Raw genomic sequence first — 27,664 nt, forward strand, 5'->3', positions numbered from 1 at the left:
GGATTAGTCCTTTAGAACACCACATGTGTTCCAATTCTAAAGAAATAAGAAACAGCAGGAATTAGGGAGACCCATTAATATGGCAGCAATATCCAGGAATATCCACATGTTAAAATTCCACGGATTGCTGATCAATAAACCAAGGTTTCAAATGTGATGCTGTGAACTCTTAATCTAGCCTGGAACCAGAGACATCAGCTGCGCTAGATAATTTGCAAATACTGTATGGCCTGGATCTCTCTCACAGATTTCTTCCTGAACCTCCCACTGAGCTTGCTCCATTTTCTTATGTTACAGTAATGACCCAGACCTGTGGTATTAAGTGTTACTTCATAAGCCTTAAATATGAAGGCTCTTCACTGAATTTATAAGGATAGAGGAAGAAATAATCTTTTTTCTTACTATAAAATCTTATCAGCAAAAACACAACAGCAAACCTTTCTGTTATAATTTCATTTGGGAGGCAGCATGGTCTAGTAGAAGGGGCACAGACTGGGAATTATGAGGCCCAGGTGTGAGTCTCATTTCTGCCACTGGCCTATGTGACCTTGGGAATATCACTCACCCTCTCTGAGTCTCAGTTTCCTCAATGGAAATATACTGTGAGTTTTACAGGACAGAGACTCATCAAAACTGGCTTGGTTCTAATCCTGGCTCTGCCTCTTGCTTGCTTTGTGACCTTAGTCTGGTCACTTAACTGCTCTGTGCCTCAGTTTCTCCAGCTTCAAACTGTGAGCCCCTTGTGGGATAGGAACTGTGTCCAGTCTGTTTATTGTGTTATCTACCCCCAGCTCTTAGGACAGTGTCTGGCACATAGTAAGCACCTAACAAATAGCACAAATATTACTGTAATTACTTCTACCCCAGCACCCAGTAAATGCTAAACAAATGGTATTATTATTACTATGATTTGAAGATCAGTATATTTTATCACAGCATAGTTTGTATTTTAAACTGCTCCATATTCTGGTTCCCAAAAGAAAGAAGAGTTGTGACATTTCTCTGTGACATCCATTCAGGACAGTTTAGAGCCTCGCCCTACCTGATTACACCGGAAAAAAAAAATTGTCTGCAAGTGGGTTTGAAATGAGAAATTCTCATCTGGATTTCACAAGAATGCCAAACCTCAGCCTGCCTGCTTGCTTGCTGCACCCTTTTCTCCAGCGGGAACACGACTAGCAGTCAATCAGTCAGGGATGAGAGAGTGTGAATGGCATGTCCAAGCCACTAGCATCTCAATTCTTTCAGTCTTCATGACTGGATCGTCCATCGATTACTATGGGAGACATCGCACCAAAAAATTTCTTATTCATCACATGTAACAGACACTAATTCCCTAAAAGGTTCGCGACGGTTTGTTAAAAGCATTTCATCAGCTTCTAGCTCTAAAGCTACGCATGTTTCAGTAGTCAGACATCTTTGCTCACCAAAGTTCTGACCTAAGGAATTCTGGAAACGGATTCTTCTGCAATCTGCCTCCAGGGTCTGCTTAGTGTCAGTTCATGAGAAGTATTTCCGATCAGTTTATCTGTAACCTACACAGAAATCTTTCCCAGTTAATTGCCAAGCTCAGAGTGCAATGCTCAATAAATGCTATCGAATGATTGATTAACTGATTGATAACTTAAGTCCTAGCCCCATTATCCCCTGAAAACTCCCTTATCAGCAACATCAAGTGGAATTTTTAGGAAGCAGCATGGCCCAGTGGATAGAGCACGGGCCTGGGAGTAAGAAGGACCTGGGTTCTAATCCTGGCTCCACTGCTTGTCTGCTATGTGACCTTAGGCAAGTCACTTAACTTCTCTGGGCCTCAGTTATCTCATCTGTAAAATGTGGATTGAAACTGTGAGCCCAGTGTGGGACACTGACTGCATCCAAACTGATTAGCTTGTGTCTACCCCCAGAACATTGTCTGGGACATAGTAAGCACTTTACTATAAAAAGAGGGGAAAAAAGTGTCATTTTAAAAAAAGGCAAGACAAATATAGTATAGATCTTTTCCCCACTAAATAGAAAAGTGTACAATGGATTTTTAAGTACCTTTTTGTAAACAAGCATTATTAACTACTGCCTACAGCATTTATGAAATTATAGGAAAAGATGCTGATGTCAGGGCATAGCAAAATGCCTGCTATCCAAGTCTAGAAATGCTTGTTAAGCCTGAGTAATACAGTTCCAAATAAAACTAAGAAACCAAGCTACCTTCAACCAAGTACAGACATACGGATCTGTCTATCCTCCACCCCCTCCTTCCCCCACACATCTCCCACCCGTATACATTACTCGTGTTAATGTTCGACTTGTCCAGTGCCTACTGAATTCTCTCCAAAACAATTCCAGTAAATGCAGGGTTTCTCCCTTTCAGATCAGAATTAGCCCATGGTCTGTCTTTCATCACAGAAAGACAAGTTCTTTGCAAACCTTGCCCACCTAAATTTGAGATCCAGAAGCCGTATATGGGGATGGGGATAGGAAGGACCGTTATTAAATCAATCCCGCGGCCTACTTTTAAGAGGTTCTGATGCTCCTAATCCTAACCACAATTATCAAGCCACTTTTAACAGGAGAACAGCATGCTACGAAGAGAACCCCAAGATGAAGGCAGTGAAATTCTCTGCGGCTCTGACGAGATGTAGGTGGTAGAGCACCATGGAGGAGGTGTTTTACTATATATATGTTTCCTTTCTCCCTTCTCTTCCTCCAGTCTCTTCTGAGCATTCTATGCTTTTCCCCTTCACTCTCCTAAATCTGAAACTCCCCGAGCTTCCGCAGACAATGCAATTCCCGTTTTCCCTGCGGCTCCATCCCCACACCCTCGTCCCGAACGTTTGCCCTGGGGGTAGCCGTTGGGAAGACTAGGATAAGGGCAGAGTCACGAAGGGATCCGTTTCCTTCTGTTCTCTGAAAAACAGAAGGAGTTTCCGAAATAGCGAGAGGAGGGAGGCGTGTGTGGTGGGGGGAAGGGAGAGAGAAAGGAAAAAGGGGAAGAGGAAGAAGGCGAAAGGCATAAGGAGTCACTGCAAATTTTGCTGACAAGCGGCCAGAACATGGGAACGCCAAGAAACACTGCGTTTTTTTTTCTTTCTTTCTGGGAATAGACTCTCCATGTGGCTTTGCCAGCAAGGGATTGTATTTCCCCTGAATTCGATGACCTCTCCCAAGGGGGTGGACATCTGGTTCAGCACAGGGCACCTAAACGTGATCTGGGCCAAGGGGCGCGGGAAAATGTCCAGGTCAACGAGATAGACGAATTAAGACCTTCCTTTATAGATCGCCAACACCGTACCAGAATCTGCCTCCTCGGAAACAATCCCTACGTAAGATCCAAAAAGTAAACTCTCCCTATGAGTCACACAACTCTGGCCACTTCCCCTTGATCGGGCTTAATAAATTACCCGCTCTTCTATCGCCCTGGCATATCCTATTGATTCTCTATCCTGCTTTATTTCTTCATCAGAGCTGTTTTTAACATCAAATATTTATAGGGAACTATGTCATCTCCCGACACTTTTGGAACAGAACCCCGAGGATCCAGAAAAAAAAAAAAAACGGGAATAGGAAAAACACGACCACCAAAACGCTCTTCGATAATATATGCCCTCTGGTCTCTGGAAGGAGTGATTTTTGCTCCACCTGCAGATCCCGAACCGGGGAATGAAAGCAGTTGCTGAAAAACAAAGCCCACCGAGCGGTTAGTGGGTTGGAGTCCCCTCTTGGGACCCCTCTCCACCCCCGCCTCCAGAAAGCGACAGTCACCCCCTCCCCAAAAGGCAGCAGGAGGTGATCAGCCCTTGCACCCTCACCTCGCTTGGAGTGACGGCCTCCTTTTTAAGAACGATCAGGTTCTGCGGGCTCTGCCCACTCTGTCCCGTCAGGTGTCGGCTGTCAGTCATTCCCGCCTGCGGCCCCGGCCCCACGGGCCCACCCGTGTTATAAAACATGAACGTGTCGCTCCCCGAGCCGGCCGTCAGGCAGGCTTTATAGCAGTACGTCTTGGTGAGGGAGCCGTTGCCTCGCACTTCAATGAAGTGGGGTTGGACTTTCAAACCGTGTGGTATCCTGGAGTCGATGTTATTGTTGGCCTGCTTGTAGAGCTCGGCGGGACACCTCTCCCTGACCCCGCAGAAGCTGGAGCAGCACAAACTCCCGTAGGCGGTGTAACGGTAGCACTTGATGGCCGTCAGGACAACGATCGTCAGGAGGAAGATGAAGGAGACGGAGCTCAGCGCAATGATGAGATAGAGCGTGATCTCGGAGTACGTCCGTGGATTCTTGACGTGCCTTCGGGGGTCGGGGAGGATCTTGGAGACCCTGTCCACCACGGCGACGTTGATGGCCACTGACGAAGACAGGGACGGCTGGCCGTTGTCCCTGACCACAACGGTCAGGTTGAAAGCCGCCCCGGGGTCCTCTCCCAGTTTGCGGGTGGTCCTGACTTCTCCGGTGTGGAGCTCCACCTGGAAGAGATCCGGGTCCGAGGCCCGGGCCAGGTGGTAAAAGAGCCAGGCGTTCTGGCCGGAGTCCGAATCCATGGCGATGACCTTGGTGACCAAGTAGCCCGCGGCCGCGCTGCGAGGGACCATCTCTGTGGCTGCCGCGGAGGCGTTGCCTGAGGTAGGGTAGAGTATCTGGGGGGCATGGTCATTCAGGTCCACCACGTACACGTTGGCCGTCACGGTGCTGCTCAGCGGCGGGCTCCCCAGGTCCTGGGCCTGGACGGTGATGTCAAACTCCCTCAGCCTCTCGTAGTCGAAGGACTTGACGGCATAGAGGTCGCCACTGGACGGGTTGATGGACACAAAAGAAGTGACCGGCAGGCCCTGAATGTCCCCGCCCAGGAGGGAGTAGGTGACCTCGGCGTTCTCCCGGGCGTCGGGGTCGGTGGCTCTCACGGTGCCCAGCAGCCCCCCGGGGGTGTTGTTCTCGGGCACGTAGATGGAGTAGACGGCTCGGGGAAAACGCGGCGGGTTGTCGTTGACGTCCGAGATGTCCACCCTGAGCGTGCGCTGGGAGGAGAGCGGCGGGCTCCCCGCGTCCGTGGCCGTCACGGTGATGTTGTAGGCGGCCACCCTCTCGCGGTCCAGCGGGCCGCTGACCACCAGCGTGTAGGAGGTCCCCAGCCCGCGGAGCCCGAAGGGGAGCGGCGTGGGCAGGCTGAGGCTCACCTGTTGGTTGAGCCCCGAGTCCTGGTCGTTGACGCTCAGGAGGGCGACCACCGTGTCCGCGGGGGCGTCTTCGGGGACCGGACTGTACAGGGCGGTGAGCACCACCTCGGGGGCGTTGTCGTTGACGTCCACGATGTCCACCAGCACCTTGCAGTGGCCAGCCATGGGCACGGGCCCGCGGTCGGTGGCCTGCACGTAGATCTGGAAGGAGGAGGCCTCCTCGTAGTCCAGGGCTCCCCTGACCCGTAGCTCGCCGGTGCCAGGGTCGATGCTGAAGAGCTGCTTCTCCCGCTCCGACGTGTAGCTGCTGAAGGAGTAGCCCAGCTGGCCGTTGGAGCCCTCGTCGGGGTCGGAGGCGTTCAGCTTGACCGCCAGGGTCCCCGGAGGGGCGTCCTCCCGCAGCTGGACGCGGTAGGTGGACTGGCCGAAGGCGGGCGAGTTGTCGTTGGTGTCCAGGACCCGCACGGTGATCTGGGCCGTGCCCGACAGGGCCGGGTTGCCCCCGTCGACGGCGGTGAGCACCAGGCGGTGCCAGGCGTCCCGCTCGCGATCCAGGCCCTTGCGCAGCACCAGCTCCAGGACCTTGCTGTCCTCCTGCGGGGGCTTGAGGTCCAGGGCGAAGTGCTCGCTGGGGCTCAGCCGGTAGCTCTGCACGGCGTTGCTGCCCACGTCGGGGTCCTGGGCGCCCTCGATGTGGAAGCGGGCCCCGGGCACGGCCGACTCGCTGACCTGCAGCCGGTAGTCGGGCCGGGGGAAGCGGGGGGCGTGGTCGTTGATGTCCAGCACCTCCACCTCGACGGCGCGCACGGCCACCGGGCTGTGAGCCAGCACCTCCAGGCTGAGCAGGCAGCGGGGTCTCACCTCGCAGAGGGCCTCCCGGTCGATGCGCCGGTTGACCAGGAGCGCTCCGCTGGCCAGGTCCAGTTCCAGGTAGCGGGGGCTGGGCGCGCCCAGGTGGCTGATGCGCAGGCAGCCGGGACCCAGGCGCCTCAGCTCCAGCCCCAGCGCCCTGGCCACGTTGCCCACCACGGAGCCGGGCTCCTGCTCCTCCGGGACGGAGTAGCGCAGCTGGGCGGCTCCCGGGCCTGGCAGCAGCAGCAGCAGCAGCAGCAGCATCAGCAGCAGCAGCGGTGGCATCAGCAGGGCGGGCAGCGGGGGCGGGAGGGGCAGAGGGAGCAGGAGCCCCCTCCGGGCATCCCCCGGCTCCATGGCTGGGCAGCCCCTTGCCGCGCCCGGGCGCTAAGGGGCCCCGACGAGGGTCCCCGGCGTCTCCCCCTGCCCCTCCAGATCCTCCGCCCCTCCGGCTGGCTCCGACCTCGGCTGCCGCCCCATGCCCGGCCCCTCCCGCCCCTCTCCTCCCTTTCCTGCCGCCGCCTCTGCCGCTCCAGGGGGAGGGACGAGGAGGGGAGAGGGGAGAGCGAGGGGCGGAGCGCCCAGCGGGACCGTTTCCAATTCAGCACCGAGGCGACGGACAGAACCCGCCATGCCTCTGCCTCCACCTCCCTTCCGTGACCGGACCCCGCTGCCAGCCCACCGCCCCGGGGCCGGGCCCCCCTTCGCCCCTCCCCGGCCCTCCCTTTCCCCCGGGTGGGGAGGGGGCGCCGGACACCTTCTCACGGCTCCGGGCTCCCCCGTCCCCCTCTCCTCCTGAAGGATCCTCGGAAAGCCTCTTTTGGGGAGGGGGGCGGAGGAGGAGGAAGCGGCCCCGCAGACAAAAGAAACGCAGACCGCGGACGGATCCCAAAGCGCTGGCGAAAGTGGGAGGGGGTTGGAGGGAGGAGGAGCCAAAAGTCAACCGGTCGAAATGATCAACTCAACTCAGGAGACCCACTCCTCGGGGGCCAACGCCCAGCCGCCAAACTCGCAAGGACCGGCTTCAAGTCATGCCCCTGGCTTGCTAGGGGTGTCAGTTGAGTACAGTTCTCCAGTTCTAAAAAGGGAAGGCCTCACGGGCCTCGCAGCAAGGGGAGTAGGGGAATCATTCCGCCCTGAGATCCACAGAGGAAGGAAAACGTTTCGGGCAAGGTGTGGGGGGGAATGCAAGATTGTCCTCCCCGCGCCCTGCCTTTACCCCTTCGATTTGGGCTTATTTACTTATTTTTTACCGGACAACAGGCTTGAGTGCCAGGCTCACCCTACAGACAGATCTCCACGACTCTGCCTCCTCCTGTGAATTCTCCTCTTCCCTAAAGTACCGAGCTTTGCTTCTTACCCCTAAGTATCTTCCTCCCACTCCTTCCTCTCCCAGCTGCCTGTGCTTTTCTTCCTCGCTGTGGACGGAGATGCTGCTTTTCAACCACCCCTCAAGATACCCTTTCTATTCTCTAAGCTCTGATAGAGGATGTCTAGTGCTGTGTCATTCTCCTGGACGGCTCCGATTCCCTTCTTTTTCACTGTCCTAGCTCACATGGACTCCCCCATCCTGCCACACAGTCCCAGATCTATCTCCGCATATCTCCTCCCCCGCCAACCTTTCCCCTACCTTAAGGCACCCCCTCCCACCCACACACATGTTTCTTCAGCAGACCTGCTTTTCCTCTGCTGGCGTGCCTTTTCCGACCACTTTTTGGCTCGAGTCCCAGGAGAAACATGATACTTCCCCATCCTGCTGCAGTCCCCAAATAGGAGGGAAGGAATCAGCAAAGAGGAGAGGGAGCTCAAATTCATCCTTGTCCGGGAAACCAGGGACTGACAACCTATACTTCATCACTACATGGAAAGAAAAAGAACTCAGAGGGTGAAGGAGGGGAGGGAGCACTGCTTCTTTTTTAAAAAAAAAAATTTCTTCCAAGTTTCTTCTCTGGAATTTCACTACAGATTTTCAACAGGGTCATCATTTCAAAGGGAAAAAAATCTCAAAGTAGTAACTATACCCTCTCCCCAAAACCCGACCACCACCCCAAAACAACAGATAGCCAGTGTCTACTCTTCTCTCACCTATGTTGCATTGCTCGGGATGAAGAGGAGGCAGGTTAACTCTTACAGGGGTTATAAAGGGTAGAGGTACCAGATATCCCTCGGGTGGCATTTAGGAACAGCAGACATCATGCCCAACCAGTGCAAGTGGTCTAGATTATCCTACAAGCAATTTCCTCCATTATTTTTTTCCCTTTTTCCTCCTCATCCCCTTTCCCCTCTTTCACCCAGTGCAGCTCTAAAGAAGCCCTCTGTTTCCTTTGAATCTCTGATGTCCCTCCATTCTTATTCTGCCCAATCTCTTAGGAGATAACAATAATAATAATAATTGTGGTGCTAAGTACTTATTATATACCAAATATTGTGCTAAAAACTAGGCTAAATACAAAACAATCAGACCAGACAGTGTCCCTACCCACATGAGGCTCACAGTCAAAGGTGGAGGGAGAAGAGGTACTTTATCCCCATTTAACAGATGGAGAAACTGAGACCCAAAGCGTAATAGAATAGACATGATCCCTGCAGTCAATTATCTTATAGTCTCACAGGATAGAATAGATAGTTAGATAGGCACATTCTCTGACTTCTCCTCTTCCTCTCTGCTTCCACAGAGCTCTCTGCAACCTCTATTTAACCACAGTTACTACAGCTCTACTGTCCCATTACTGCTACTTTGAGCAACTGAACTCAGATGGCCCCGATTTCTCAACTGGGAAAATGTAACAGCTGCCCTTTATCCCTCCGGCTCATTTGTTTCTCCAAGGAAACGCATGTAAATGGAAAAAAACTATTAAAATCTGAAAGGAGACAGGCAGGAGGCAAGCCCCTTGCCTAGCAGATGCCGCCTCTTTGATGGCCTCAGAGGCCTGGCCTTCAAGAATTGACCAGATCTGCTCTGGCTTCTTTTTCTGAACTGATTTGAGACAGCACTGCGGGCTATTGGGTTAAATGATGCTGCTGTCAGCTCTTGGAGCCAAATACAATGAGAGGTGGAGGCTTATCATGCGGCAGCACAAAGCCTACTATAGCTAGGGCACCAGCCAAGTCTTCCTAGCTGATGTGTTCATTGAAAAGACTTCTCTACTATTTACTCTTTCAGTATTTAAAAGCAAGACAAACTTACACATTTCAATAGGTAGGGTAACTAGAATAGGCAGGGGAAACCTGGAAGAGGAAGGGAGATTAGCATTCCAGACTATTTCCAGGCATCACATTCAGTCTGTTAATTGTATTTATTGAGTGCTTACACCTTGCACAGCACTGTACTAAGCGCTTGGGAGAGTACGATACAACAATAAACAGACACATTCCCTGCCCACAACGAGCTTGGGGTAGACACAAGCTAATTAAATTGGACAGAATCCCTGTCCCACATGCGGCTCACAGTCTTAATCCTCATTTTACAGATGAGATAACTGAGGCACAGATAATTGCAGTGTGTAATGAAGGCTTTGTTTGGAAGATACTCAGAATGTGATCCTCAAATTTTGGAGGGCCTGTTCCTGAAAAGATTTCTTCCAGAGTTCTTTTTTGTTTGTTTGTTTATGGTATTGTTAAGCACTTGCTTAACAATAGGCACTGTACTAAGCTCTGGGGTAGAAACGAACTGATCAGGTTGGACACAGTCCTTGTTCCACAGGAGACTCATCGACTTAATCCTCATTTTACAGATGAGGTAACTGAGGCACAGAAAAGTTAAGTGACCTGCCCAAGGCCACACTGCAGACATGTGGCAGAGCAGGATTAGAACCCAGGTCCTTTGACTTCCAGGCCCTTGCTCTTTCCACTAAGCCACACTGCTTTTCTGTTGTAAGCACATCTGTTTGTCCCATCAGATGTGTTTCCCAAAGACTACCTGCACCCTAAAAATGAGAACATGTGGTTAGTTGTACCTTCAACTCAACCCTGCTCTTACAATTAGCTTTTGGGACCAGTTATATGTACCTGCAATTTTGCAAATAATTGGAAACACAAAATTGCATACTCAGTGAAGAAAGCTACTTTTTGAAACAAGGAATCTCCCACCATTTTTCTCCAAAATCAAGTTATTGCATGGCTCTTTGGTTCTAATGTGGATATACTGCTTCCTACTTTTCAATTGACCCTCCCCCTGCTTTCACTATCTGAGAATTATTTTTGTATATGTCCGCCCATTAGATTGTAAGCTCCTTGAGAGCAGGAAATGTGTGTATTTCTACTACTGTACTCTCTTGAATACTTATTACAGCACCTAGCACTCAGTAGGTGCTCAATGCCTACCATTAGTTGACTAAGCTCCACCAATTTCATCTTTCTCCTCCAAAGTCCTCGAAGTTTCTTAATAAATACCACTGATGGATTACTTTAAGCAGACATATTTATATGAGTATTCTAGCAATATATTGTAATAATCATTGTTTATTACATTAATTTCCTCGAGTAATTCAATGAGCATCATTTGCAGGTCATACTCAATATCAGAGAGCAAGACAATATCTCTAACAATGTTTTGGAATGTAGACTGCCTCCTATAATAATTTGTGGCATTTTTCAAATGATTAGTATTTACCAAGCAATGTTCTCATTTTTTTATGGTATTCTTTAAGTGCTTACTATGTGCCAAGCACTGTTCTAAGTGCTGGGGTAAATACAAGCTAATCAGGTTGTACACATGGGGCTCCCAGTATTAAACCCCATTTTAAAGATGAGATAACAGAGGCCCAGAGAAGTTTAGTGACTTGCCCAAGGTCACACAATAATCAAGTGGCAGAATGAGGATTAGAATCCAGATCCTTCTAACTCCCAGGCCCATGTTCTATCCACGAGGGCAGGCTGCTTCTATACCACAGTCAGATCAGACACAGTTCCTGTTCCACGGAGGGCTCACAGACTAAAGGAGAGGGAGAATGGGTATTTTGATCCTCATTTTATGGATGAGGAAACTGAGTCACAGAAAAGTACTCACCCAAAGTCACACAGCCTTGTATACTCTTTCCCAGTACTTAGTACAGTACTCTGCACACCAAAAGCACTTAATAAACATTATTACTACCACAACAGACAAGTGGCAGAGCTGGTACTAGAACCCAGGTCTCCCGACTCCCAGGACTGTGGTCTACCCACTGTGCTCATCTCAACAAGTTACACTGAGTGAAACTCATCAGTAGAATGAACAACAGCAGGATCCCCAAATGACTGCTGAATGGAGAGTTGAAATTGGGAACCTGAAAGCAAGGGAGACAGAGGAAACAATTTAAGGCCAGAGTAAAACAAAAAGTTAGATAATGCTGCTTCTCATATGAAAACTGGGAGTCACTTGCCAAGGTAGACCAGCCTGGGACATTTTTATCAAGAAAGTAATGGCTCTTAGCAAAAGCAGTGTAAGGAAGGGGAGAAAATGAGGCAAAAGAGAAAACAGCTGTAAGAGCAGCAAACATCATTCATGACAGCTCAGCAGGGAGAGCTACTGGCCTTTTCAGGAACACACACACTCATAGGTGATTCTCACAATCAGCTGTGTCTTCTTTGAATATGAAAGACAACTATAAACTTAAATTATATAAAATGTATGGGCCCAAATAATTCTGACTATGGGGACATTCTGCCAATATTAAGCAGTGTGCTATCATAAATTGTGAAAGCATTGCAAGAAACACTGACATTAAAACCCAATAGCTCAATTATAATATAACAGGGGATTGCCATACCTGTGATTTGGAAAAAAGAGTATAGCTGTGTAATTTTCAAGTTACTGGTTTGACTGTCCATTTTTAACAAACCCATGACATTCAGCCCTGGATCATAATAATTGGATTATAATCAGTAAGGCAAATGGCAGAATTATTTTCCTCTAATATCTGTAATGATAGAATAAGGATTGGACTAAAAATTCAGGTTTTGAGAATTGGTCATGATATTTTTAAAACAGACATAAAAGCATACCAGGTACAGAGAATTCTATAATGCAGGAATTGTGCCCTTGAAAAACCTTCCTTTTTGGTTGGGGGCGGGGGATAGAGAGAGAAATCACATTATAGTAACTATTAATACAATGGGAATTTATGAGTTTGGGGGTAGATGTTTCCAAGATACCAACAGGAATATTATCGAAAGCAATTTCCACTCTAATTGTTATGTCCTCTCCTAGCAGTATGCTTTACACTCCGGTGGCCACTTATTGCTATTTCTTGGATCACTGTGAAGTTGCAAAAAACACACAAAGAAACTCCAAAGTCCTATACAGTGCAGGTCAGCGAGGCAGAGGCTGGGAAGCAACACATCTTGACCAATGCTTCCTACATGTGAACCACTGTATCTTCTTACACCAAAGCTATTTGCTACAACTTGTGCATAGTCTTAAGCCAGAAGAGACTTTAGCGTGCAAAGGACATTACTTAATCCTTCCATCATGTTATATCCAAAGTATGTAATGACAACATGAGTTACAACAGATCTGAATTGGATGAATTAATAGCAGAACTGGGTGTACTACAAATATTTAATATCATACCAGAACATTTGACACTAACACCTTCACATCAGATAAATGAAATTATTTTTCACCCCAAATGGAGATTTTCTTGGAAGGCTATTTCTTTATCCTGATAAATGTATTCATGCTCACCAAGAAACTGTCAGCACATTTTAATTGCTCTGAAATGCCCATTTACTCTGTTTGGTTATGGTTCAGCAAACAGGACAAGAAAATGTTCCCCTTCTCATAATATTATATTGTGCTGACCACAGAATGCTGATTACTAAGGAAGTGAAACTGATGAGCAGATGAAATACCCCTCAAGTGAATTCAAATCAATATAAAGTGTCAGGACTATGATAAATCCACTTATTATCATGAGGTGATATTAATAATCAGACCTGTGTGGCTACAGGCAGAGACTGTGTTATCAACAAATATTGCTTATACTGACTTTGGGTTACTTTTTAAGATAAAAACCAATGGCAGTTGGTATAACAGAATGGGTGAAAATGTATTTGAGATAACCATAAGATTTTGTACAATTTAGAAGTAACCCAAATCTCCTTTTGGTGTATAATATTTTACAAACATGTAGAAATCTGGATAATTAGTATATTATAAAAGGCTGGATCGACAGAGGGATTATTTTTTTTCTAGTGAAAATACCGCTCATGACTCAAATACGCTTCAGAAAAATCTAAATCTTGAAATTAAACAAACACCTTCATCAGCAACATTCATGAGCACTTCCTTTGGGCAGAACACTATATGAAGTGTTTGTCGAATATGCAACTGAAGTGGTATACCTGGTCTCTGCCCTTCAAGAATCTTATATTCCAATGGGAAGACACGCAGACACAATAGGCAGAAGAGTGAGAGATGCCTGTGATTTTAAAAAGTTATTCATTAAGGGACAACTAGCCTGTAATAAATGCCTTAAAGCCATGACAAAGCCAACGGAACAACATGTTAACTGAATCTACCATAGAACCAGAGAGAAATGACCATTACATATTCCTGAATATTAGTAACTGTATTTTTTGAGTGTCTGCTGGGTGTAATTCACATATTGAGCCCTTGAGAAATATATACAAACCCAAGTGATGCATTTCCTTCCCACAAGGAGGTTTTACTCCATGGAGGAGCTTACACTCAGAACTGAAGGGGGGAGAGGGGGGTACAGAAAAGTGGGGAGGGGAAATGCTAAAGTGCAGGAAGAGAAAAAGAGGAAAAACTGAAGCAAAATCCAAATTGCTTGGGCTGCAATCTGAATACTAAAATCCTGATCACTTTACCAACAAGATTGTTTATGAAAACAAGCAACAGGCTTTTAGTTTGAAGTTAGAGGATCAACACACAGCATAGGGATTAGTGATGGACAAGGAGGCTGAAGACAGACATATATGAAAAGATAAATTGAAAAAATAAATCCTATTCAATGTCTCTTGTTCTGAAGCTAAATCTTGGGATTGGTATTTTTAAGTGTTTTCTATGCGCCAGGCGCTATGCTAAGCATTGGGGGTAGGTGCAGTATAAGCAGATCAGACACTGTCCTTGTCCATTGTGGAGCTCACTGTCTAATAGGGAGGGAGAACAGGGAACTTGTCCTCACTTTCACAAATGAGGAAATGGAGGCATAGAGAAGTTAAGTGTTTTGACCAAGGTCACGTAACAGACAAGTGGCAGAGCTGGGATGAGAATCCAAGTCTCCTGCCTCCCAAGCCTGTGCTCTTTCCATTAAGCCTGCTGCTTATTTAGCATTCCAGCACTGTCGTCAAAAATGATTCCAACATTTCATTCATCTTGGTGGGCCTAGCTTATTTATATACTCTTTTCTTTGGCCCCAATTCTTCTCCTTTCATGGGCTTTCATCCACAGAATTAAATACAATGGGAATTTGGCCCCAAACATACCCTTCTCCCCAAGTAGGTTACTATGCCAATTGGCTCAATGTTTTGGATCCATTTTTTTCTTTCTTTCTTTCTGATTTTTTTGGTATTGTTGAGGTACCTAGAACTCAAGTGGTGAAGTGAGACATTATTTGCTGAATTGAGGTTACAGATGCTTTTGTGTGTTCTTTAGTTTGTTTATTTGTTGTTGTTGTTTGAAAAATGCCTGTGTGAGTCAGTGGGACACAGAGCTGATTCATAAACTTTACGGTACACTTTCCCCAAAGTATATACACTATAAGAATATTAAATGTATTTTACACATAAAATGAAACTTTGCTCTTCTGCTTCCATCATTCAATCCTATTGATTGAGTGTCAAATGAATGATAGGTATTCTACTGAGCAACTGAAAGAGCAAAATTCAAGCAAGTCACAAGTTCCCTGCACTCAAAGAGCTGATAATTTAATAGAGAAAGCAGACTCAAATTATTTACCAAGTGGATAAATTATAGTGTGATCATGATACTGTATTAAACACTGGGGTAGACAGAAGATAATCAGGTCCCAGAGGGGGCTCACAACCTAAGTAGGAGGAAGAACAGGTAAAAATCAAATAAATAAATGGTGGTATTTGTTAAACACTTACTATGTGTAAAGCACTGTTCTAAGCGCTGGGGCATACAAGGTGATCAGGTTGCCGCACGTGGGGCTCACAGTTTTAATCCCCATTTTACAGATGAGGTAACTGAGGCACAGAGAAGTTAAGTGATTTGCTCAAAATCATACAGCTGGCAAGCGGCAGAGCCAGGATTAGAACCCTCGACCTCTAACTCCCAAGCCCAGGCTCTTTCCACTGAGCCACGCTGCTTCTCTAATCTGGTCTACATGATGAGGTATGATGAGGTATTGAATCATTTGGCAGATGAGGAAATTGAGGCACAGAGAAGTTAAGTGACTTGGCCAAGGTCACAAAGCTGGCAAGTGGTGGAGCAAGATTAAAACCCAGGTCATCTGACTCTCAGGCTTGTACTCTTTCCACTACACCACACTGCTTCTCTACTTACTATGTATTAAGTACTTACTCTTTGCCAATTCCTGGTCTATGTAGTGAAGTAGATAAAAGATAATCAGGTCCCTATTCTACCGAGAACTCAGAATCGAAGTAGGAGGGAGAATTATAATTGGGATACTTGTTAAGTGCTTACTATGTGTCAAGCATTGTTCTAAGTGCTGGGGTAGATATGGGATAATCAGCTCCCTCCTAAATAGGAGAGAGAACAGGTATTGAATCTCCATTTTACAGATAAGGAAACAGAGAGAAGTTAAGTGATTTGTCCAAGGTCATGCCGCAGAGAGATGGCAGAGCTGGGCTTAGAATACAGGCCCTCTGACACCCAGGCTCGAGCTCTTTCCACTAAGGCACACTGAAAACGGGAGATAGACTAAGGATATGGCAGGAAGGTAGTAAGCTCACTGTGGACCAGGAATGTGTCTGTTATATAGTGTTGAACTCTCCCAAGTGCCTAGTACAGTGCCCTGTGCACACAGAGAGCACTCAATAAATTATTGGATGATGTAATATCTTTTTATCAGGATGAAATAGATGAGTAAATTACCAAATGTACAAATAACCACACACATAAAAATGCATATATGTGCTCAGTCGTTTCATGCTTTACTCTGAAATATTTTCTTTAAGCCTTCTGAGAATCTCAAATGACCAATTTCTAAGCTTTTTGTGTGTGTGTGTGTTCTACCTTCCTCTTTTAATGGACACAGAGTGAAATCCTAAATGAGAATTCAATAAAGTAGTAATAGTAGCTGTGGTGGCAATAATAGTAGTAGGCATTTATTAACTATTCACTGGGTGCATGCACAATACTAATAATTAATAATAATAACAATAATAATAGTATTTGTTAAGCACTTACTATGCTCTAAACGCTGGGGTAGATACAAGACAATCAGGTTGCCCCAGGTGGGGCTCATAGTCTTAATCCCCATTTTGCAGATGAGGTAACTGAGGCACAGAGAAGTGAAGTGATTTGCTCGAAGTCACACAGCTGACAGACAAGTGGTGGAGCCAGCACTTGGGAAATTTCAGCAGAAGCATGAGATATGTTCCTTGCTCACAAGGAGCTTACACTATTATCAATCAGTGAAATTTATTGAGTGCTTACTGTGCGCAGAGCACTGTACTAAGCATTTGGGAGAGTACAGTACACCAGAGTTGGTAGACACACATACTTAAAAATATTTACAAGGTAATCAGAATAAATTTACTTGAACAATCAGTCACACATATGCATAGAAGTGTTGGGGGGATGAAAATAAATAAATATCTAAGTGCTAGAGGTGGCTGATAGACTGATGTGGCTTGGATTCTGGTAATTAATTCACGGGAGACTCAATGAAGGAGGTTGCATTTTCCATTATCTTGTTTTGGGCTAGAATGAATCCCTTTCAATACCTTTAACCCTAACACTAACATTAAGAGAAGAGGAGGAAAAGAAGGTCAAAGCATCAGCTTTCTGAAACCTATACTCCCCCAGGGTCACAGGTCCATTTACACACAATGTTTACCCACTCTGGGGCCTTTCCTTAAAGAGAAGGTTATTGTCCTGAGTGGTAAGGAAGGGAATAGCGTCCTCCCTAATCCCAATTTTCTTTCAGGCTGTTAAACAAGCAGTCTTTGGTCTTGCAATCAATCAACCGTACTTATTGAGAGTCTAATGAGTGCTAAACTCTTTACTAAGTGCTTCGGAGAGCACAATGGAAGGAATACACATTTCCCTGACCTGAAGGAGTTTACAACCCAGTGAAAGAGACAGTTACAAATACTACAAATAGTTGAACCGGGAGGAGTGACCAAAAAGAGCAAGTTCACAAATAATAAAATATTTTTTATTAATTACTATCCTAGGCAACTGTGTGCATAGTAAATTGTACATTCAGTATGAATAACTGCGGTATTTGTTATGCTTAGAATAGTGCTTGGCACATAGTAAGTGCTTAACAAATGCCATTATTATTATTATTATTATTATTTTGCTCTATGTGCCAAACACTGTACTAAATGCTGGGGTAGATTTAAGATAATCAGTTTGAACACAGTCCCTGCCTCATATGGGCCTCACAGTCCAGGTAGGATGGGAGAACGGATATTGACTCCCCATTTTAAAGATAAGGAAACTGAGGCACAGAAAATTTAAGAGACTTGCCAAAGATAACATAGCAGGTAGGAGGCAGAATCACAAAATGGAGTATAGCTAAGATTTTTAAAGTCAGTCTGATGTTATTTATTGAGCACCTATAGAAGAATGAGAAATGTTACCTGTCCTCAAGGAATTTACAGTCTAATGGGGGAGACAAAACTGCTTTTATTCTAACCTGGTAGGCAGAATAATAATTAGAGAAGCAGTATGGCCCAGTGGAAAGAGCAGGGACCTAGGAATCAGAGGAACTGAGTTCTCATCTCTAATCAGTACTTGGAGAAGGAGGCACGAACTCTTTCTGGTTACTTCTGCTATAACCCTAAGTGATGCTTTAATGGACAGAGAAAGGGAATCAAACCCCAATAAGGATGTAACTTACTGCCGCAGAATAACCCCATCACTGGGGAGAATAATTCTTGGGATGAATCATTAACACAAACAACAAGAAATAGAAGCAAAAGCAAATATTCAGCATGAAACATTTATGGCTGCAAAGATGGAAAAACCAGAATAGAAATCAAGTTGGTCCCAGGCTGCCAGGATGTGACATAAATAGCTTCCCTAAAGAGACTGTGATTACAGAGATACTTTGACCTGGAGGCCGACGAATAAGACTGGGAGATGGGAATTCAGTTCTCTTTTCCGCATTTCCACATAGGTTATCTCTGCCCTAAACACTTAGCCAGGCCTTGGAAACCATTTCCATAATCATGACTCTTCAATTTTCTTTGCCCAACTTTCTGACCAGCCGCACTGGTGAGCCACACCCTGTCTCAACCCAATCCAAAGAGAAAGCACAGACCAAATCCTGGGAATCAACACTCATTTCATACAGGATCCCTAACTCCTGTGCTAATTAACGGTATGATTGTTTCCCGTTTGATCTGTGATACAACAAATAAGGGGCCAGGAAAATGAAAATTATTTTGTGCTGGGGTAGAATTTGGTGCATCCCATGGGGACATGAATTTTTGAGCCTGCTTGGACAATCACACCTATCTGCCCTGAGAGTAAAATTGACAGTCATTCAATCAATCAATCAATTTACTGAGCCTTTGTGTGCAAGGCAGGGTTAGTTTCAGATTCTAAGCAGGGTAAGTAGCCATTTCAGGGCAGTAGGGCAACAGAGAGGTAAAAAGCTGCTTGACCTTCCCAAGTTGGAGGCCTAATTTGATCAATAAATCCATGTTATTTATTGAGTGCTTACTGTGTGCAGAGCACTGAACTAAGCACTTAGGAGAGTACACTATGATAGAGTTGGTAATATTCCCAAGATGTCAGCCTCCACCAGGGACATCCTTAATAAGGCAGTGCCATCCAGAATTTTTCTAAAATGGTGGTCACTTCTCTCTGCTGCACCAGGGACTTTTGAAAGATGGGTCTAATATGACAGCAGGATAGGAAGGCAGATGCAACTGGCGGTGAATTTCAGAAGCAGCATGGCCTAGTGAAAGGAGCATGGGCCTAAGAATCAGAGGACCTGGGTTCTAATCCCAACTCTACCACCTGTCTGCTGTGTGACTTTAGGCAAGTCATTTCACTTGGCTTCAGTTACCTCATCTATAAAATGGGATTAAATCTTACTCCGCCCTACTTAGCCCATAAGCCCCATGTGGGATGTGAACTGTGTCCAACCTGATTAACTTGTATCTGCCCCAGTACTTAGAACAGTGCTTGGCACAGAGTAAATGCTTAACAAGTACCATAAATATTGTTATAATTACTACAGCACTGTCATAGCTGCAGTGGTAAACATGAACAGACTGTTTAAGTCCAGACTTTGCTATCTGCAGCAGTCAGAACTGGGTTCTTCTGAATCTCTTAAAACACTCTATCAAGTGCTTTAGACAATCCAACAGTAGCTAAGATTATTACTGGAGTCTACTACAGTAATATTCTACTAGTAGAGAAGCAGCATGGTATAGTGGATAGAGCACAGGACTGGGAATCAGAAGGTCCTGGGTTCTAATTCTGTCTCCCACATGAATGCTGTGTGACCTTGGGAAAGTCACTTAACTTCTCTGAGCCTCAGTGACCTCATCTGTAAAGTGAGGATTAAAAATGTGAGTCCCATGTGGACAGAGACTGTGTCCAACCTGATTAACTTGTATCTACCCCAGTGCTTAGAACAGTGCTTGGCAAATAGTAAGCACTTAACAAGGACCATAATTATTGTTATTAATCTTTGCCCTCAGGAAGCTTACAACTGAAGAGGTGTGACAGATTTAAATTTTATATTAGATCATAAAAACTGGAGGAGGAGCGACAGTAGGGGGAAGCTGTTGCCTGGGCATGATAGAGAATCTGTTCTGCTTCCCTCCTCTTGCCGAGAGTCTGTCTAGCCAGACCCTTCTGGGGAATGTCAATGGACAGGCCCTTGTAATGACATCAGTCTTCCTAAGGCTTACTCTAAAGCAGGAGCTAGTGGGCCAGTTTTAAGAAACATCAGTATCAAGACAACCCTTGATAACATTTGTTTGCCACTTTACATTAGATCTGTGCCATGCGGATTCAAGTTTAAAATGGAAATTTTCTACACAGAAATTTTTTAAGAAATCTACTTTGTCCCAGACAGGCCCAAACCCATGAAACCAGGAAAGCTGGAGGCCCTGTAGAGAGGCAACCCAATATGAAATGTAACATGGTGTAGTAGATAGAGCACAGGCCTGGGGGTCAGAAGGTCATGGGTGCTAATCCTGGCTCTGCCATTTGTCTGCAGTGTGACCTTGGGAAAATCATTTTACTTCTCTGGGCCTCACTTACCTCATCTGCAAAATGGGGATTGAAATTGTGATCCCCACCTGGAACAGGGACTGTATCCAACCCAACACTTTGTATAGTGCCTGGCACATAGTAAGCACTAAAATATCACAGTTAACATTTCTACTCATCTCAAGGAGCTCCACCGTGGGTCAGAATAAAGTCTTTGGAAAGAACTCAAAGATCCATTTTAGAATAAATGTAATTCAGGTAGGACAGGTGCAACCGAAGCCAAAGAAGCAGAGAGATGGAAGGCCACCCTATTCAAGTGGAAGTTCCTTGAGGTCGGGGATTGCATCTTTTACTTTTATATGTTCCCCAACCTTCTGGTAAAGGACTCTGCTCACAGTAGGTGCTCCATAAATCCTGTTGATGCTAATGCTCATTTATAAACACACACAAAGAGATCATTTAACATAAGCAGCTCAGAACACTAACTCAAACAGTAATTTGACTAGGGAAGAGACACTCAGAAATGATATATAAGCTCCATAGGTTTCATCCCCCATAACTTTTTAGCCAGGGTTCCCAGCTTCACTCATCCCAGTTTTAGGACGAGACCTAAGAGCTGCTTGAGTAGGGCTGAGAAGACCTAAGAGTTTCGAAACGGAGCTGAAAAGACTCCAAACTGGGTTTCTCTGACTCAGAAAATTTGCAATCACAACCTCTCAATATCATTTTTTACTCTATTTAAGCATTTCTTCCTCTTACCTGTAATTATTCTATATCTGTCGCCCATATACGAGTGTAAGATCTTTGAGGGCAGAGATTGTGTCTTTTACCATTTTTGTGTTCTATCAAGCACTTAGTACAGTGCTCTGCACACAGTAGGTGTTAACTAAATTATACTGATTAATTGATTCCCTGAATTAGACGTTGAGGAACAGCCAAAGGAACATTCTTACATTAATTCTTACATTAATTAATTAAATTAATTTCTTACATTAGACTGCCTTTACATTGAAATTTTCTTCAATTCTACCATTTCTTCAATCACTTAGTCATATTTGTTGAGCTCCTATTCATTTTCTAAGCATCATATGTTCCCTTCCCTCAAGGAGTTTACAATTTAATGGGGAAGGCAGACAAATTATTTACTATTGAAAGCCAAAGGAAGACTAAAACTAGAGCAGGAGGTAAAACTTACCAAGATGAAGTAGCTCAAGAATTGAATGCTCAAATAAATATTTAAATAAAAATAGGTACTTATTTTACATGAATGCTGAGGATAGGAATACTGCATAAAGTCCCTACATTGGCTGTTGAGTTGATAAGAATTTTGTCCTTTTTGAGAACCATGTGAGTTTAGATCTTCAGAATTACATGAGGGATATGCATTAAAACTATATGCCACTCAGCACTTCCTACATTTAACACAAAGTTTCACGTAATTAATGGTAGCACGGAGCACACTCTTTTGAACTCTTTCCATTGCTCAAAATGTCCTGGTTGCTGGTGTATTGAGTACCTTTGCCCTCTAGTGTCGGGAATGTCAGACTTTAAGTGGCTTTAAATAGCTCGGTAATGCAGATTTTTTTTGAAGAGGACAATTGTGAACTCAACTCCCTCATATATTATCATGAGGGTCATATATATTTTAATTCCAGGATACACTGCAATCTTCCTTTATGTTTCTTGGTATAAATAGAAATTGACTCGGACATTACTTCTAACCAGATTGTTTTGATTTTGGAGAGTAACTTTTACCAAAACTTTCTTACTAGCCATAATATTTCACTCAGAATTCTGGGATGTGACCTATTTTGATGACGCTTTGCCAAACACTAATACCCTGAAATTTCTGATTGTCTGCACTTATGCAATGGGAAAACCTTTTAGCATGTTACTCCTCCCTCACCCCACCCTACCTAAGTGTATTTAGACTGCAGAGCACAATTGCTTTCCTTTGCTGAAATGCTGAAGGCAAGAAATCAATAGGCCTTTAGCATTATCAAGTATTTTATTTTTCTTCAGCTTTGCTCTTCCCTTCATTGTCCACTCAATTCACCAAGCTTATTTTTCTTCTCGCTGTTTTAATTTTCTTTTGCTCTTGATTAAACAAAGCCTCTCCATGCTTGTTGGATTATAGCTGGATAATTTACACCATAAAACCAATGAGTTCTCACTTCAGAATTTATGCCAATCCCCTTCTTTCTTGGCCTTGACACCCTTTTAGCTACTTTAGCACTCAAGTGTATGTCCGCATTTTTTTGGCTATCTATTTAATGATTTATTCATGGAAGTGCTTACTTGTATTTTTTATCATCTGTATCTATATTCCTTCTCTCTTACCTACTGTATAACAGGCAGTCGGCAACTGCTTCTGCTTGAGTGTCTCCCCAAACTTTCTGGTCAACTCACCTCACTGAGCACCTTAGCACTCAAGGTGTATGCATACCTGTGAATCCATTTGTTGTCAACCCATTATATTGCAAAATTAAAATATATTAAATATATTAAATTGTTTTTATCATTTGTATATAAACTCTTGCTCTTTTTACCTAGTTGTGTTGGGCATTCTACCTGTCACCTCACTGGACAGTGAATTCCCTGAAGTAGGGCCATAGTAGAGCCCCACTATTCTCCATGTGGTGGTTAGCACCTTTTCATCCTTGGCAACAATACTTATGAAGCAAACTACACCAAAGTTTTCTGACCCGGCATCCAGGCCCATATGGTTTCAAACACCAACTTCTCTGAATCTGATGTAAGCAATTAGGAAGCCATTAACCGTGCTCAGAGTTTTCTTTGAGAAAGTCTACTTTGCTAAAATGACGCAAACACACACACACACACACACACACACACAATGAAAACAATTGTCCACCTCTTGCCATTCTGTATCAAATACTGAATAACTTGAAATGGTCTTTGGAAAGGCTGAAAGCAGGAGATATTTTGCCCTACATTTATACTGTCTTTAATCAACTCATCCCTCGAGTCTGCAATCACTGCAAAGTGCCACTTCACCTCAGTGAAGATCATGAGAGGAGAAATAATCCCTAGAAATGCTGACAAAAATACTGAATGGGCTGCACAGACCCGCGGTTCTCTACAACGTCACAAAGCAAAGGGCTGAAAACCATTGTTCTCTAAAGACCACGTATCTGACCTTCCAGCCCTTAACTCAAGGAGGCAAAGGAGAAAACGATGCCAGGCACTGCAAACATTAAGCATGACACGGTCAGTCGTTAAGCACGATTTGCGCAAGGTGACGGGGACTATGGGTCCCACACTGACCTTTTCAGTCACCCACGGCCTCATAGGTGATCCTCGTCGTCAGTAGCCTATAGCGAATGGTGCGTGACTTGGTCACACTGTGGGAGAATTCGGGAAGGTGTGTACAAGGATGAGGGAAGGGGGTGGTGGTCATTTCCCGTGCAAGCGGGGATCTTCTCAAACATGGTTCGCTTACCACGGCGTTGGCGTGTCCCTGCTCCCCTTTCCTGTTCCGAACCTGGATAAAGGACACGGGCAGATTGAATCCCACACCACAGGCGAGGTTCCGGAGGTCCGCAGCGCTACACTCTCCACGCAACAAGAAGTTGTCGTGGCTGGGGCCGAGCCCCAGGGAGGCCTGGTATAGGTAGGTCTGGGAAAGTCTTCCCACGGCAGTGACATCCACCTGGGCCGAGGCGAAAGAGGAGCTGGGGGGCACCTTCCTTTGGTATCTGTACTCCTGCGTGGAGCAGCAGCGGGCAGGGCAGCACCCGGAGGGACAGCGAGCCCGGTCCTGGTTCAGGTTGATACAGAGGAGGGAGATCACGCACCCCAGGAACACGAAGGAAATGGTGGCGAGGGCGATCACTAAGTAGAGATTGGGGCCTGAGAGCTGTCCACGTCTTCCCCAGTCGTCGTTGAAGTCGGGCAGGACGTGGGGGATGGAGTCGGCCAGCAGGACGCCCACGGTGACCGTAGAGGACAGGGGTGGCTCCCCATGATCTCGCACCATGACCACCACTTTCTGCTTGGCTGCGTCCCCCGGCCGCAGGGAGCGGACGGTCCGCAGCTCCCCCGTGCGGGGGGCGACCTCGAATAGGTCCCTGACCGAGGCCTGCAGGAGGTGGTAGGACAGCCACGCGTTCGGCCCGCTGTCCAAATCCTCGGCCACCACCTTGGCGACCAGGTGTCCAGCCCCGGCCGAGCGGGGCACCACCTCCACCGGGATCGAGCCGTTCCGGGCCGGGGGGTGGAGGATGACCGGCGCGTTGTCGTTGCGATCCAAGACCGACACCTTCACCGTCACGTTGGCGCTCCTGGAGGGGACCCCGCCGTCCCGGGCCTCCACTTGGAAGCGGAATTCCCTGAGGCTCTCGAAATCGAAGGGCGCCTTGGCCGTGATGGCTCCACTGGCTGACTCCACCTCCACCAAGCTGGATGCGGGAGGGCCCTTGGAGTCCAGCTCCCGCAGCACGTAGGACACGCGGCCGTTGTCACCCAGGTCTGGGTCCTGGGCCAACACGCGGCCCAAGGAGGCCCCCGGACTGTTGTTTTCGGCCACCAGCAGCTCCTGCTGCGGCCGGGAGAAACTGGGCGCGTTGTCGTTGACGTCTGCCACGAGGATCGTCACCGTCCCGCTGGAGCTGAGCGGGGGAGACCCCCCGTCGGAGGCCATCACCGGAATGTGGTATTCGCTGACCCGCTCCCGGTCCAGGGGCCCGGTGGTCAGCAGGGTGAAGTAGTTGTCGAAGGAGGGGCGGAGCTGGAAGGGGTAGCCGCCGTCGCCGCCGTCGAGGAGGCTGCAGGTCACCCTCCCGTTGGGGCCCGGGTCGTCATCCCGCACGCTCAGGAGGGCGACCACCGTCCCGGGCCCCGCGTCCTCGGGCACCGGGCTGGACAGCGACAGGACTCTCACCTCGGGGACGTGGTCGTTCACGTCGGTCACCTCCACCAGGAGTTTGGTCGTGCCGGCCAGGCCCAAAGCGCCCCCGTCCCTGGCTTCGATGAAGATCTCCAGCCCCGGGTCCGGGGCCCCCAAGGGAGCGGCCACCCGCACCTCGCCGTTGCGGGGGTGCACGTGGAACCGGCGCCGCAGGTCGGCGTCCGTGCCCGGGCCGAAGGCGTAGCGGATCTCCCCGTTGGAGCCCTCGTCCGGGTCCGAGGCCCGGACCTGGGTCAGCAGCGTCCCGATGGGCGCCGTCTCGGGGACCCCGGCCCGGTAGACGGGGCGCTCGAACACCGGCGCGTTGTCGTTGGTGTCCACCACGGTGACCGTGACCCGGACCTCTCCGGAGCGGGGCGGCTGACCCCCGTCCCGAGCGGTCAGCCGCAACCGGTGAGCGGCCTGTCGCTCCCGGTCCAGCGCTCTGTCCAGCACTAACTCGGGGTACTGGCTCCCGTCTCCCCGGGTCCCCATCTCCAGGAGGAAATGGTCGCTGGGACTTAGAGCGTAATCCCGCAGCCCGTTGGAGCCCTCGTCGGCATCCTGGGCATCGGGGAGGGCGAAGCGGGCACCGGGCGCCACGAACTCCGCGATGTGCAGCTGCACCTCCCCGGCCGGGAAGCGGGGCGAGTGGTCGTTGACGTCCAGGACCCGGACGCGCATCCTGTGCAGCTCCAGAGGATTTTGGAGCAGCAGCTCGTAGCTCAGGACACACGGCGCCCGGGCTCCGCAGAGCCGCTCCCGGTCGGCGGGCTCCCGCACCACCACCGCGCCGCTGCCCGGCTCCACCGCGAAATAAGGGTCGTTAGCGCCGGGAAGGAGGAGAAGACCCCGGGAGGGAAGCCCGGCCGCGTCCAGCCCCAGGTCCTGGGCGACGTTGCCCACGACCACGCCGCGCCCCGTCTCTTCCGAGACCGAGTAGTCCAGCTGTTCGGCGGAGATGCCGGAGATGCACAGACACAGAGTGACCACCCAGTCCACCACCGTTCCTGGCCGGCTCGGTCCTCCCCCCGCCGGCCGCGGGCTGACCATCCTTCCTGGCCGGCTCGGTCCTCCCCTCGCGGTCCCCGGGCTGACCATCGTTCCTGGACGGCTCGGTCCTCCCCCCGCCCCCGGGCTGACCATCCTTCCTGGCCGGCAAGGCGCTCCGCCCTACAGGGCCAGCACCCTTCCAGAACACCTGCAGCCCTAAGGGTGGGGAGATCTCCGGTTTTCGCCTCTCTCCCGGTTCACGGCATCCCCGGTGTAGCCGGCTCGGAGCGAGCTCCGACTTGTCTTTCTGCGCTCCGGCGGCCGAGAGACGAGGACTCGGGCGGCGCGGAGGGGGAGCAGCGCCCCCTTGGGGCCCACCGGATAATTTCACCGACGGCAGGGGCGTCTAGTCTACCCGCCGGCCAGGCCCGACCCCCAGCGCGGAGCCCGCGACGCCTACAATCTCCCCCTATTCTTTCATTCAATCGTATAGGGCTTTTCGCTCCTCCCTTAAAATCACCATTCACCCATTCACTCATTCAATCGTATTTACTGAGCGCTTATTGTGTGCAGAGCCCGGTACTAAGCGCTTGGGAAGGTACGGTACAACAATAAACAGTGGCATTCTCTGCCCACCACGAGCTAGCAGTATATTGGAAGTACTAGGGGTGTCATTCGTTCATCCACTGCTCCCGCCTCTCACCGGCTTTCTCTCTAGCTAAGGAGCACTCGAATGTCTCAAATGCCTCGGAATTAATCAATAATAATGATGGTATCTGTACCAGGCACTGTTCTAATCGCTGGGTTGATACAGGTCGGACACAGTCCCTATCCCACATAGGGATCACAGTCTTAATCCCCATTTTACAGATGAGGGAACTGAGGCACAGAGAAGTTAAGTGACTCGTCCAAAATCACACAGCAGACAAGTGGCGGAGCTGGGATTAGGACCCAAGACCTTCTGACTCCTAGGCCTGTCCTCTATGCACTAGGCCACGCTGTTTCTGGATATTACTGAATAATAATTAATAATAATAATTTTGGTATTTGTTAAGTGCTTACTATGTACCAAGTACTGTTCTAAGCGCTGGGGAGATACAAGGTAATTAGGTTGTCCCACGTGGGGCTCACAGTCTTAATCCTCATTTTCCAGATGAGGTAACTGAGGCTCAGAGAAGTTAAGTGACTTTCCCAAAGTCACACAGCTGGTTAGTGGCAGAGCTGGGATTAGAACCCACGACCTCTGACTCCCAAGCCCGAGCTCTTTCCACTGAACTTCGCTGCTTCAGAAGGGAAGGGAAAGGTGTCCCTTCCAGCACCCACACACTTCCTCCATTCCATCATCTCCCCTGTGGCCCTCCAGAGTTGGGACATAGCAGAAGGCATAGCAGGGCTTCACCCAAGATT

General features: G+C 47.7%; 1 protein-coding gene across 9 annotated transcripts in view; it reads right to left on the bottom strand.

Annotated features, from left to right (window-relative positions):
• Positions 1-27,664, bottom strand: part of PCDHA5 (protocadherin alpha 5) — a 103,790-nt gene that overhangs the window by 40,343 nt on the left and 35,783 nt on the right. Inside the window, exon 1 of one of the 9 annotated variants that reach the window (XM_029053312.2) lies at positions 23,819-26,602. The exons of 6 other annotated variants lie outside the window; for them this stretch is intronic. In XM_029053312.2, coding sequence (XP_028909145.1) covers positions 23,819-26,410 — 2,592 coding nt within the window. In that variant the 5' untranslated portion in view covers positions 26,411-26,602. Of the gene's footprint in view, positions 1-3,803; positions 6,429-23,818; positions 26,603-27,664 lie in introns of those variants that run through there. 2 more of the 9 variants (XM_029053308.2, XM_001507055.6) reach the window with 2 other exon arrangements.

Source organism: Ornithorhynchus anatinus, chromosome X2, assembly GCF_004115215.2.
Source record: "Ornithorhynchus anatinus isolate Pmale09 chromosome X2, mOrnAna1.pri.v4, whole genome shotgun sequence".
Classification (NCBI taxonomy): Eukaryota; Metazoa; Chordata; class Mammalia; order Monotremata; family Ornithorhynchidae; genus Ornithorhynchus; species Ornithorhynchus anatinus.